The following is a 12,737-nucleotide window of genomic DNA, read 5'->3' as shown; positions in this document are numbered from 1 at the left end:
TAGCTTTTTTATTGACCATTATGGGGGAGATTATTGTAATCTATGGACTGAAATCAGTTTTTTGACCTATGAAGAGCTTCCTAGTTTATATTTATTCCATGACATTTGAGGTAATACAATGGCAATTACCTTTAGCCCTGATTAAGATTGTTTCTTGTGGCAGAGCTTACAGTGTTTGTGTATTTCTTCCCTTGCCCCACTTTTTTAATAGATCGGGATCATTTCCAGCTTGGCACCTTGTCTCACACACTGAACAGCCGAGCCACTGGGTACCTGGAGCTGTCCGACTGGCCAGAGGTGGCACCTGACCCCTCAGTCCGAAACGTCGACGTGGCCGAGTCGGTACGTCAGCTGAAACTAACTTTGCTGAAGGCACTTGTCAGTACAGAGTATTAGCCCAACACCACAAATATTTAAATACTATCTGTGGGCTGTGTTGAAAGCCTTTGGTGCATGGAAATGTCCCTGTTGCTTATCTTACCTTAGAAATCAAGTATCTGGAAACTTGCTTAATGCTGCTTCTTTTCAATGACAAAAGTGGATAAACTATAGGCCACTACTTCTTCATTTGTGGAGTAAGTAGGTTTTTTTCACCTCCATCTCACTTCTGATTCCATATCTTTTATCTCCACTCTGCTGCAGTATGTTAATTGAGTGTAGCTGGGCTACCAAAGTCAGAAATTAAGAGGTTGGTTTGGGAAAAATCCAAGGCAAAATTTTATTTTTAAAAGGTAATAGAAACGACACAAAGCAGCTGCAGGGGATTAGATTATGTAGATTGTGTATGTTTTGAAGTGTCAAATTTGGAAGAGATGTGGGTTTACATTTCAGATAATCTGGAGAGTATTAGGAAAGTTTATGATAGGAAAATGTCCTCTATTAGTGCACTAGTCATGTGTTGACACGTGAGGCTTGTCATCTACTAGCAATAGCTTTTTGTAACTGTAGTGTAAACTCTGAGACAAAGTTTTGGTACCAGAATTGTGATTTATGTGTTGGGTACCAGAGTTGTGCCGGAATGCCAGTGAAAGCTGTTGAACAGTAGCTGAAATGTTCATGTGAGGGTATATAGTGTGCTGATGGTGCTTGTTTAGGCTTAACATTGTAACAGATATACACAGAAGAGCATGCAGTCCTGGTAATGAGCCAACTTCCTCAGTAAATCACACATGAATTAATTTGCTTATGAGAGGTTACACACAGAAAGAGCAAGAAAATTCAAAAAATAAATCTGATCTTAGAGAAGCTGGTGAGCACCAATGTGGTAGAACAAGCATTTCTCCTTAGCGCTGTAATGTGTCTACCTTCTTATATACATTTCAGGAAAACTGATATTTATGTACAAACTTCTGAAAGATTTTACAGGAAGAATTTTAGATAGTCAGCTCAAACAAAGGATTATAAATGATAGGGTTGGCATGAAAGAAGGTGTGAAGGTGCTTTGATCCGTAAGACCAAAAAATATTGTAGGAAATGGATCAAATGGCATAACATGTATCTACAACATAGTATAATAATTAAACTATTTAAACCTCAAGGCTAACAGGAAAAATCCTTCAGCCATGCTGGGGTTTTTTTGCAGGTATCTTCTTTGGAGGGTATCTCATTTTCATTAAATTTGTGGTTTCCCTAATATTTCATGTGCCTACTTAGCATATGTGAGTAAAGCTGAGTTAAGCTGCAATCCATGTGCAAATTGTCATTTATATCCAAAAGAATATTGGCTTTTTAAGTCTTAGGAGCTTTTGATGTTTAAGAGGAAGCCAGTGAGTCTCTAGAGTTGTTTAGCCTTACAGGTCATTGTTAGAGCCTATTTCAAAACTTAAGTCTTGTTCCAGATCTGATCAGTCAATGAGGCAGACCTGTATGAAACTGTTGATAGAGTTGTCTTCCAGTTTGTTCCTTTCTCCTGTCCTGAATTTTAACACTGCTTCTCTAGTAGCATAGCGGTATATGGAAAGAAGAAAGTTTGGGGAAGATACTGCTTCATTTTGGCATTCTCTTGGTGGTAAAAAATTACTTTTATTTGGAGAATTGCGATGGAAGTAAAATATAATTTGTGTATGGCTACCTAAAGTGTCCACATCTGTTTTCTGCTTGAAACTTGGGATGATAAAGGTGGTGACTAGCCCTGTTTAACCTTCATACTAGTCATAGTCAGCTGGATCTAGAGATAAAACTCCCAGACTTCAGGTTCTTTTGGCATAGAAATCTATTTATCATTACTGATGCTTTTAATCTACCTTCCTAAATCTTTTTCTGGACTACCTAATAGACATCTCTCACCTTTTATAGGTATGTACCAAACTTCTGTTTCTAATTGTATAAAGTAAGTTTAATGGCTTCCCTTGGCTTGCTTAGATGATTTATTTAGCAACAGCTTAATACTACTACTCTGAATGCTTTTATTCGGTATGTTATATGCGTATTTTTGTATTGCTGGTTGCAAAAGTAAACTTAAATTGAAATTTATTTACAGGCAAAGGAATGGACTGGAATTCTAGGCAAGCCAAAGAAGGAGAAACCTACTGAAAAATTCTACTCCGAATCAGAAGAGGAGGAAGATGAGTCTGCCAGTACCAGTTCATCAGGTAAGTGTTTGGAAAGCAATTTGTATTTTCACTGCCTGAGCACCTGTCTGGTACATAAAAAGAAAAAAGAGTTGCATACAAAGCCAGAGCTGTGTATAAACTCAGTAGATTGGGGGGAGGGGTAATGTGTGTGTGTGTGTAGTTTTGCATTCACTAGATTAAGTAAGAACCTTTGATTTGTTTCCCAGGTGAAAAAGCTGCCATGGTATTTTTATCCTTCTTGGAGTCTAGTATGAGTAAGGAGAGCTGTAACTCCAGTTAAAACTGAAAGCACATAGCTGTTTGCAGGAGAAGTGCCCAGATGCTTTGTTGTCAGGAACCTTATGTCTTAATTGTTTTTCAGAATTTGGTGGTGGTGAAGAATTATTTTGATAGCATGTGCTGCTTGCTGATAAATGGCCAGATTTGCTTAATTGTGTAATCTTCCATGAGATTTATTCAGAAAATTGTGTTACAGTATTTCTCTGAAGTTCTACTTGATGTTTTCTGTTTATTATAATGGGGATATTGATGAAGGGGATAACAGCTGCAAGTTCAATAAGCAGAGGTTCTTTTAACTGTTCTCCTATTTATTGTCAGATAGGCAGTTCCCCAAGACAGCCATTTCAGAAGATATTAGTATGTTTCAGATGTAGTAAAGTTCATTATTCTCCCAGGTCCAGGCCTTAGACACAGAAAATGTTTAGCATTAGAGACTTGAAAGAATTATCATCATCCAGTTGAATGGAAGAGGCACATCTTAAAATATAAACATGGAGCTGCTTCCTCCAGTTCCTAAATTGAGGAAATATGCAGAAATGTTTAGGAATTGTATCACTGAAGTTAATGATTTCTGAAGTAATAGAAGCATACACTCACTTCAGGTATCTGAGTATTTTGTAACTATATGATTAATTAGAGTATTAATAATTTGTTTAAATCAGTGATTCAATCATAGTCACTATGGGTATTTAAGAACAGATTATCTAATTAAGCAACTGTTTGAGAAGATAATTTTGCAGCTGAGCGAATGTAAAGACTAGAAAATTCGAGGTCATCTCCAGCTCCTAATAGGGTTATGTAACTTTGAAGAATCCACATGTGATTAATTTGTTATTCAGATTTCTAATTTTAAAAAGTGTAATACTGTGGGCTGAACAGGACAGGTTTTTAACTAACAAAATTTTATAAATATAAGGAGAAAGTAATTCTCTTACCTGCTTTTGGCACAGGGTAAATAATTCTAAGGCTTACACCTGGATCTTAAAATACTAAATCATTGTTAATTTAAAATAAAACTGGGTTTCTAAAGTACTAATTATTTAAGATTTGGATCAAAATTGTAAGGGTTGTTTTCATTTCAGGGAGTGGGTCTGACAGTGAAAGTGAGAAGGAAGATAAAGAGGAAGGCAGCACTGATGAGAGTAGTGGGAGTTCCTCTCCCAGTGAAGAATCAACTGACAGTGAATCAGACAGCAAAGAAAGTGCTGCTAAGAAAACATGTAGAGCTGTCAATGAAAGGTAGGTATATGTTTGTCTGGTTTTAATTTTTTGCCAGTTTATAAAGCACTCTTCCTGTTAACAGTCTGCCAAGCCTTTAATTAGGCTATTTTGGGCGTGTATTGGCCAAGGAGTGATGTCAGTGTATGCTAGTAATAGTCATTGTATGAACCTAATTCATATTTTCATTAATCAGACTACTCTTATGTTTGGAATTAATTTCTGACTTCAGTAAAATCTTGGGTGGCTTGTTGAAAATTGATGTAACCTTGGGAGGCTGAATAAGTGATCAAATAGTTGTGTGAAACACTTAATTACCTTTTGCCGCAATTTTGCTGAGAGCTAAAATTAAGTCCTTCAACACTTTGCCATTATGTAACTAAGACAATTGATTTTTCTAAATAATGTTATATTAAAAAGATTATGATCCAAATATTAGAGGCAAGGGCTGTGAAGGGAAACGGTCATAAGATATTTAAGTGTTAGCGCTTTTAAGATTGCCTATTATCAACAGCATTATCGTGTATTAAAGTATCATTAAAATTTTGAGTAATTGGGGCTAATACCTTGGATTGTATGAATCTGTTTCTTCCACTGCTGTCAGCAAGCGGCCCCTGCAGACACAATCGCCCTTTACTTTGTAGTCTACTGCCAGCTCACTTGATGAGTTTGCAGCTCAGCTCAGTCGTGGCTGACAGCGCTGATTGGGGCGCAGTACACACTCTGCTCCTTTTATTACAGACAGTAATTAAAGCAGCTCGCCTTGCCACTTCCATAACAAACACAGCATAATGCCCTAATTATGACTTTATTAATTTAAGTCAGGATTTAATGATTTTAAAAGTGATTTATATTGTTTTTCCTGTTCAGAACAAATGAAATCTGTAGGTTAAATTAATACAGGCTTTTCATCATTGCAAAGTTAAAAAGCTAGTTACCAGTAAATTCTTTTCATTAGAATAACATCTGAAATTTTAAGCAGTAAGATAAACAATTATTACCCATCAAAACTGGCTGATGTGCACTAAAGTAACATTTTTAATCTTCAAATCTAGTTTTAAAGCTAAGCTAAAGATAAATTATTGAAAAACAACTTCATTTATATAATGGGTTTACAATAACTTATTTGTTAATGCAACTACAGCTACTGTTGAATGGCAGTGAATGAAATACAGATAATTCTGTTGTCATGAAGAAACTTTGAACAGTATATGGTAGTGAATTTTTTGTTTAAGTAATTGATCTCAAACAAGTGTTTAAATGTTGTCATACTGAAACATAATTTTCAGTACCTATTTTTCACCGTAATTTTAACAGTCAGATATGCTACATTACACTGTTTTTGTGAAGTGTACTACTGTTCCATTTTTAGCTTTACAAGCTTCAAATTACTGCTTTATGCCTTTGACTAAAATTTGGGGGAGGTAATTTTAGCTTCAAGTACACGGATAGGCATGGCCTAAATGTTATTTTAAATTTTAAATTATTTTGATTAAATTTTATTTAAGCAATTCAGTCATAATAAGTGCTTGAGAGGGGGAAGACTTTACTCATGTTTTGATCTCTGTCATGTTGGATTTTCATTTCTCCTTCTCTGTATATTTTTCATCTGAGAGCACTGCAGTCTCAGTGATGCAGCATAGTACATTCTTTTGTACTGCTCCTAAAGCTAAGCAAAAATGTATAACAATTTAATATGAGTCCAAAGGGACTCTTAATAGTTGAGTGGTCTAGATTTGTTTAATTATTGTTGACCTTGTTACCCTTCAAGCACTTCAATAACCAATTTATTGTCTTGGGAAGGAAGCTGAATCAGGTAGTGTATGAAACACCTGATTTGGAAGTATAAAATGGTTGTTTGCATATCCAAGAACAGGGTTTTTTTTTCTATATGCAATATTAATTTTTCTGCTCCATGATAACTGTTTGAAAACAATTTTCATTTCCTGTGGTAGTAACTCCTCCTGAGACAAAAGGGTAATTTTCTAATTGGTATTTAAAGTATTATTAGACGTGAACAAGGCAGATAATATTCCGTAGCTGTTAACACAGACCAACATAATCCAGCATTGGTAGAGTGAACAGAACTTCAGTGTGTGACAAACACTGTGTCTGAAGCTGTAAGGCATTCAGTGTGATCAAAGGTATAGGAATATAAGAGCCCTTGTGTATAAACTCTTCTAAGGGTTGAACTATTTGTAGATGTTATAGGTCTTATTTCTAGATGGTGTGGATTTATTTTGAAGAATTAACAAAGGAATAAACTAAATTCATTGATTTTTAAAATGCAATATTACTGTACTGAAAGGTGATACACAACATTCTATTCGTCATAGGATGAATAGTATGAAAGCATCTTTATTTAAAAGGGTGGCTGCACTTCCTTTTGTAATGTCACAAACTTGATGCATGCAAATAATCATTTTAATATCTCATATGTTCACATTTTGTTTGGCTGTTTCACTGTTTTAGACTACATGTGATGATGTACTTTGTAGTGTAATAGAACAGCCTTAAATAAACTACTTCGTTCATAGCTGAGTTTTTTATTGTGAAGAAATAATAATAAATCATTTAATAAAACTTTGAAATGCTGATGTAGGATTTTGCCTAGGCAGATTTGGTGATTTTACATGTCTCTTAATTTATTTTTTTTTAATATGTAGTGATTCAGAGGATATTAAAAAGAAAGCTGAGGGCATTTCCAAAAAGAGAAGCACATCCAGTTCCTCTGATACAGAGTACACCTCATCAGATGAAAGTTCTACAGGCTCCAAGTCAGAATCCGACTCTAAAAGTGACTCTGAATCTGGAAAATGTAGAAATGCTACCTCTAATAAGGTTAGTAAGGTAAAATACATTTTTTTAAAACCTCTGTAAAATATGAGAATGTGCATCTAACCATACATCCATATTTCTTTCTGTCAGAATGAAGATGAGTAGTAGTTTTATGTATAACTAAAACAATCCAGAATTTATGAATTTTTTTTTTTACTTTTCATAGAGAGACCAGTCCAAAAAGTAGTTTGATAGTTTAAGCAAGTAAGAGTGTTTTTGTAACAAAAAACCCTATTTCAGTTTAGAATTTAATATCATTTTTACTGCATGTAGTTGAAGAAGAATAATAGAATTTAATTATTTTTTATACACAGAATGTAATATTTTTTCTAATAGTATATTATTCTTTCATAATCAAATTAATTGTTTTCTAATTAAATTTTTGGGTACATGGATGTTGATTTTTTTTTGTTAAAATGGAATCTTGAAGTATAGCTATGGTACCTGGGTCTGAGAGGAAAGAAAACAAAGAACTAAATCTTAGTACATTGCTTCTAAGTGTTTGAAGATGTTCTAATGGCTGTTCTAATGGAACTTTTAGCTTAGTTTTAGAATTTTCTGTTAAAATCAAGAATAGTGCTGTTAATGAATCTATAACTGAGATGTATATGTAAATTAGTAGTATTAATATTCGTAATCAACTTTTACTTGTCTGTTTGATAGGAATAAAGAATTCTGTTACTTAAAAATTCTGTTAGCTTTCTTAAAACAGGTATGAAATATCAAGCTTTAAAATACGTATTTTTTAATTGTTTTCAAAATATGTGAAGATGCAAAAATGTGCAACAGAGCCATACATGTGTCAGTAAAGATTTGATACTTACCTTAGTGAAGAAAAAGAGCTTAAAAGTTCATTATACTCAAATTAGTGTAATAGAACTAACCCTTCATGCTATTAGCATGAATTGATTACTGTTTACCCACCTACCTTGCATTTAAAAATAAATAAATGAGGAACTTTTGATAAATCTGTTCAGGAAGAAGAGTAAAAGGATTTCTAACACTTATTTTTCTATTATCGAGTACTTCCTATGCATTTCTTTCTATATATTTACAAAAAAAATTGAAGGGTAGAATTGTAGCTCAGAAGTTTCCCGTTCTGATACTGATAAGTGGTATTGAAAATTAAGTGGAACTCTAATGTATTTTAAATTAAACTAAGCCATTTCAGTTAGGGATCCTATGTAGATGGCAGAATAGTCAAAATAGATATCCTTTGTTACATTTCTGGCAATTTTTGAAGCTAATGAATAGATATGTTTTGACCAGTTAAGAGAGAAGGCCATTAATTGATTAAGCTGTTGAGGTGTGTATTTCCTTTAATTAAGGAGGTAAGGCTCTCTATTTCTCTAAATCTTGAACTTATATTGTATATGATCTTTGTTTTGTAGCTTTATAGGTCTGCCTAAGAACTCTTGAGTTGTGACCTTAACTTTTAATCTCTTCCCTTCTTCAACCAAGTAGAATGAAAGATGAAGTGATGCTGTATTACTTGAGAAATGGAGATATGTTTCCATGGTTCAGTCATTTTTTCCTGCCCTAATAATACATTGGGTAACACACCTGTGTCAAAAGTTTTCTCTTCTAGAGCAGCCAGACTGGATCTTGCCAAAAAATGGTAGCACAAAAAATACAATTTATATCCTCTCAGAATAAATTGCTTTGATACTAGATGGGACATGAATTAATTGTAACAGTTTGCAGCTTGTCCAATCAGCAGAGTATTTTTTTCACCAAAAAGTAGTAATATGCACATTGATGTGCTTAGTACTGAGCAGGCACTGCAAAACCGTGTTCCAAATATACAGTCTTCTCTCTGCTGCATTTTTCCATTTTTCTCAGGATATTGACACTGTGTTGGTAATTTCTTTCACTACAGTTCTCTAAACTGTTTGGTTCTTTCACAGGATGTGTGAGGACTACTAGCGTAAAGAAGCTTTTTGTATTTTAAAACAGCAGAATGTGTGAAGTCAAATACACTGAATATGAGAACTGGAATGTCCAAGAAGCTTGGGATTGAATTGTTGAAGTCAGTGAAAAGTTGTCAAGGCATTGGATTTTAAGATAAGAGAAAGAACGTTGCAGTAGTTCTGAAGTCTTACTTGATTAAGAAGCACCTAAAAGGAAATGTGTTAGGAACAAGAAGTATTTTTAAGCAGTTGACAGAAGAGTTGATAAGAGTAGAGTCAAAGGATAAAGGGGAAAATTGCAAAGCTTTTAAACATCGTAAGAGACATTAAAATAAATAGGAGTGGGTATGTATGCATGGCAGCAAAAAAAGTAGCAAGGAGATTACTGAGAACAACAGACAGCATAGAGCTCACTGTGCAGAAGCTCAATGTTCTTTAATTCTTTTTCATTTAGAAATCAGGACATTTAATATAAGGGCAATAAAGTATGGCTGATGAACTGTAAATAGCAATGCTTATATTTAAAGGGGAAGGGGGTATTTAATTTAATCTCCTTGTACAGGGAGGACTGTTTCAGTATATGATATTAATCCCTGGAACCCTGAAGTTACTTTCCACTTAAACCATGTTCAATGCCTGCATTCAGGTGTTTCTAGTACTTGTTTATTTTTAGACATTCAGACAAGGGGGTGGGGGAAGAGAATCAGGTATTTTTTATTAAATGTGTTTGCTATACTAACTAGTGTAATAGGTTTTTTTGACAGAAACCTGTTTTGAGCCCTGTAATGATAGATGAAGGTAACTGATAGTAACCTAGATAACACCTTACAAGCTGGAGAGAAAAAAACATTTTTATCAAACTTTAAAGAAGATTATAGTTGAAGTCTTATATATAGACCCCTTATGTTCAAGGTACATTTTAAAAGAACCACACATATTTGTTTTTCTGCTTTCTTCATGACTTATTTTCAGACCACCCAGGAAACAGATGATTTCTGCTAGGCTCTCAGAAATGCATGTTTTATTTTAATTGTTTGTAATTAGAAAGGACATAACATATGTTGTTCTTCTATAGTGTGTTCTAGTTTGGGCAGTCTGTATGGGGAGATTATACACTAGGATTTCCTGTTCAGTAAAACTGAAAAATATTTTCTGAAATACATATTAATAAAAGAAGTTGTAGTTAGTGAGGTCTATTTTTATGGTTTCTCAGTTTGCAACACATTATGAATTATCTTACATCGTAGGTGTTTTGGGTGATATTTACCATTCTATATATATTGTGTTGGGTGCCATTGCTATGTTCTGCAAAATTTTCTTTAAAAAAAAATATTTTATTACATTCACACTGGAGCTTAATTTCTACATACATCCATGCACTTACTGCCATTAAAATGCACTGCAAAAAAAATCAGATAATTTGCCTGAATATATTATTAATGATTTAGTATTTTTTCTCCTGACAAATTGTTTTGAAAAAGCTGTTGTGTTCACTGTAATTGAGCTGCAGTGAATAGAAAACTCAGTCTCTTGTACTGCAGGCTTTTATATCATTTTGAAATATGGATAATTTGAGGTGTTCAGATACATATTATACTGTAAGTATACTGTAGAGCTGGAATGCAGATTTGAGGATGATGCATGTATAAGTAGGTGTCTCTACAGTGGGATTTAAAATCAGCTGCTGTTGACCTCCTTCTACAAGTATAATACAGTCACTCAGCTGTTAAAAACCTGATCCACTATTTAAAAAATATACAAAAACAAATTGTCTATCTTTCTGCCTGATCTCCTTTCAAGTGCTAACACAATGGAAACAGTGGGTGATCTGTCAATGCATTTGGATTGTCAGTGATGGTTTTGTATAAATATTGGGAGGATAAGAAATAAAATTCACACAGCAGAATATGATTTCATCTGCCTTTTCTCTGCAGCTCCATGGCTCATGCTGCGGTGTGAAATTCTCATTTTACACACTTTGCAGGCGGAGCACATGAATTATGCATTGAGCAAGAGAAATCTCCTGCTTCAAGTCCTATATGCATTTACCAGGTTCTATCTCTATTATCAAGATGAATTGCAAATGGAGAAATGTTTGATGGAATATACCTTAACTTCTTTGTTTAGTATTCTGCTTTTCCCATAGTGGATTTTCTTGGTAGAAAACTGTTTGGGTTACATTGTAGGCTTAGTTTTAAGAAAAAAAAAATGAAAAATTGTGTTACAGAGGAATCAGACACGTCAGAACCTTTTTATTGTCTCGACTTCAAATGCAAAGCTTTTTTTACTCAATTGAAATATCTGCAGTCATTGGCTGTTTATTGGTCATAGATAGCCAATCAATTTTCTTTTCTTGGAAAAAACAAATTAATTATGTTTTTAATAGGCAGGACCCACATAAATACATTTCGTTGGTGTTTATACAGAATTGCACACAATTTATATTCATATCCATATGTAGAAATACATGTAAGTATGAAAATGTTTGTGGTTTTGTGTTATATATACCACCCAAACACATTTATGAGTAGCCCAGTATTCTCTTAAATTTGAACACTCAAGTTGGAAATAAGACATGATCACACTTAAACATTAGCTTTATGTTGGTTTAGTTAGCTCTTGATTTTACGTTTCCCAAATTATAGGGTCAGGTTTCTGTATTTTTTGCTTTCTGTTTGGTGGAATTATTTGCTTGTTTGTTCTTCATAGTCACCTCATACACTTAAATGCAGTTTTCTGATTAAGTGTGCAGTAAAAGTTTCCCTTGCCATACGTTGGTTCAATAATTTTTTTATTTGTGCCTTATTTTAGGACCATTTTATTTTGTTTTGAAGTATAAGAAGTAAATTCTCTTGAAGGATTTTCCCCCCATTTTAAAATATTTTTTAAGTAGTAGATTCAAAGTAGTATCAGTGCAGGGATGTATTTCACCTTATAAAAGAACTCATCAAGCTTTGTGTACTTTTCATACTTGTGACAGAAAAAGCAAACCGAAGCATACTATTGGTATTATTTGTGACTTAGAATGTCCATCTTAGTTGTCTTCAGTAAACAGATTCAGTAAACAACTAGGGGATTCTTTGGCAGTGACTCCTATTTTTTTAGAAATTTGTACTGAAAAATCTAGAATTCTTATCCTTGTGTGGCTCTTGTGTGGGTTGAGCCACTTTTAAAAGACTTTTAATTGGCTGCATAATAAAAGGAGATGGAGACATCCCATCTCTATGGAAATGTTTAGCAAATATAAAGCTGTAGCTTTGAACTTTAATCGTAGTTGGAGGTGGAACTGTATCTTATGGATAAGTGGGGACAGAGGGCGAAAGTCCAGAAGTTATTTTTGATATATTTGTAATTTGTTTAACTGAGTTCTCCTTTAGTCTGTTTTGGTTTCTGAAAAGTTCCTAGTTTAGGAAAAAATTTTGATACATAATTTATAGTAAAAGTGCTGGAAATAACAGCTAAACCTAAAATTCAGGGCTAAATGTTCACCAAATTATGCTATAAAGTGTCTTTGAATTAATGAGAAGGATTGTCACAAAATTTTGTCTCTGACATGAGTAATTCAAGTAGAACCTGTAGCTCATGAAGTATACTATTTTTCCTTATTTCACAGATTTAAAACCAAAGTAGCCAAAACAAGCTTAGTGACTTGTTAACAAACACATCCCAAGAGAAAAGTCTGGTTGTTGTGAGCAGAATGGAATTCAAGAAAGTTGGTTCTGCAAGAGTCCCACACTAATTCTGGACAAACATATAAGAAATGGTATAACTTCAGCACCATTTTAAAGCTATTGCGTAATATTTTCTTTGTCCAAAGGAGTTTTAGGTTTCAAATAAATCAGCACTAGTAGAACACTCAAATACAAGAGAAATAAGGACCATCGAAGTATGAAGTATTTTAAAATAACTTTTAAAATAG

General features: G+C 33.8%; 1 protein-coding gene across 2 annotated transcripts in view; it reads left to right on the top strand.

The window, feature by feature from the left end:
* AP3B1 (adaptor related protein complex 3 subunit beta 1) overlaps positions 1 to 12,737 on the top strand; it is a 153,990-nt gene that overhangs the window by 85,975 nt on the left and 55,278 nt on the right. The window contains exons 17-20 of one of the 2 annotated variants that reach the window (XM_056514721.1): positions 212 to 342; positions 2,480 to 2,591; positions 3,935 to 4,091; positions 6,737 to 6,920. In XM_056514721.1, coding sequence (XP_056370696.1) covers positions 212 to 342; positions 2,480 to 2,591; positions 3,935 to 4,091; positions 6,737 to 6,920 — 584 coding nt within the window. The remainder of the gene's footprint in view (positions 1 to 211; positions 343 to 2,479; positions 2,592 to 3,934; positions 4,092 to 6,736; positions 6,921 to 12,737) is intronic. The other variant, XM_056514722.1, reaches the window with a different exon arrangement.

This window comes from Oenanthe melanoleuca, chromosome Z (assembly GCF_029582105.1).
Source record: "Oenanthe melanoleuca isolate GR-GAL-2019-014 chromosome Z, OMel1.0, whole genome shotgun sequence".
Lineage (NCBI taxonomy): Eukaryota > Metazoa > Chordata > Aves > Passeriformes > Muscicapidae > Oenanthe > Oenanthe melanoleuca.
This window is presented reverse-complemented; position numbering and strand designations above follow the sequence as displayed.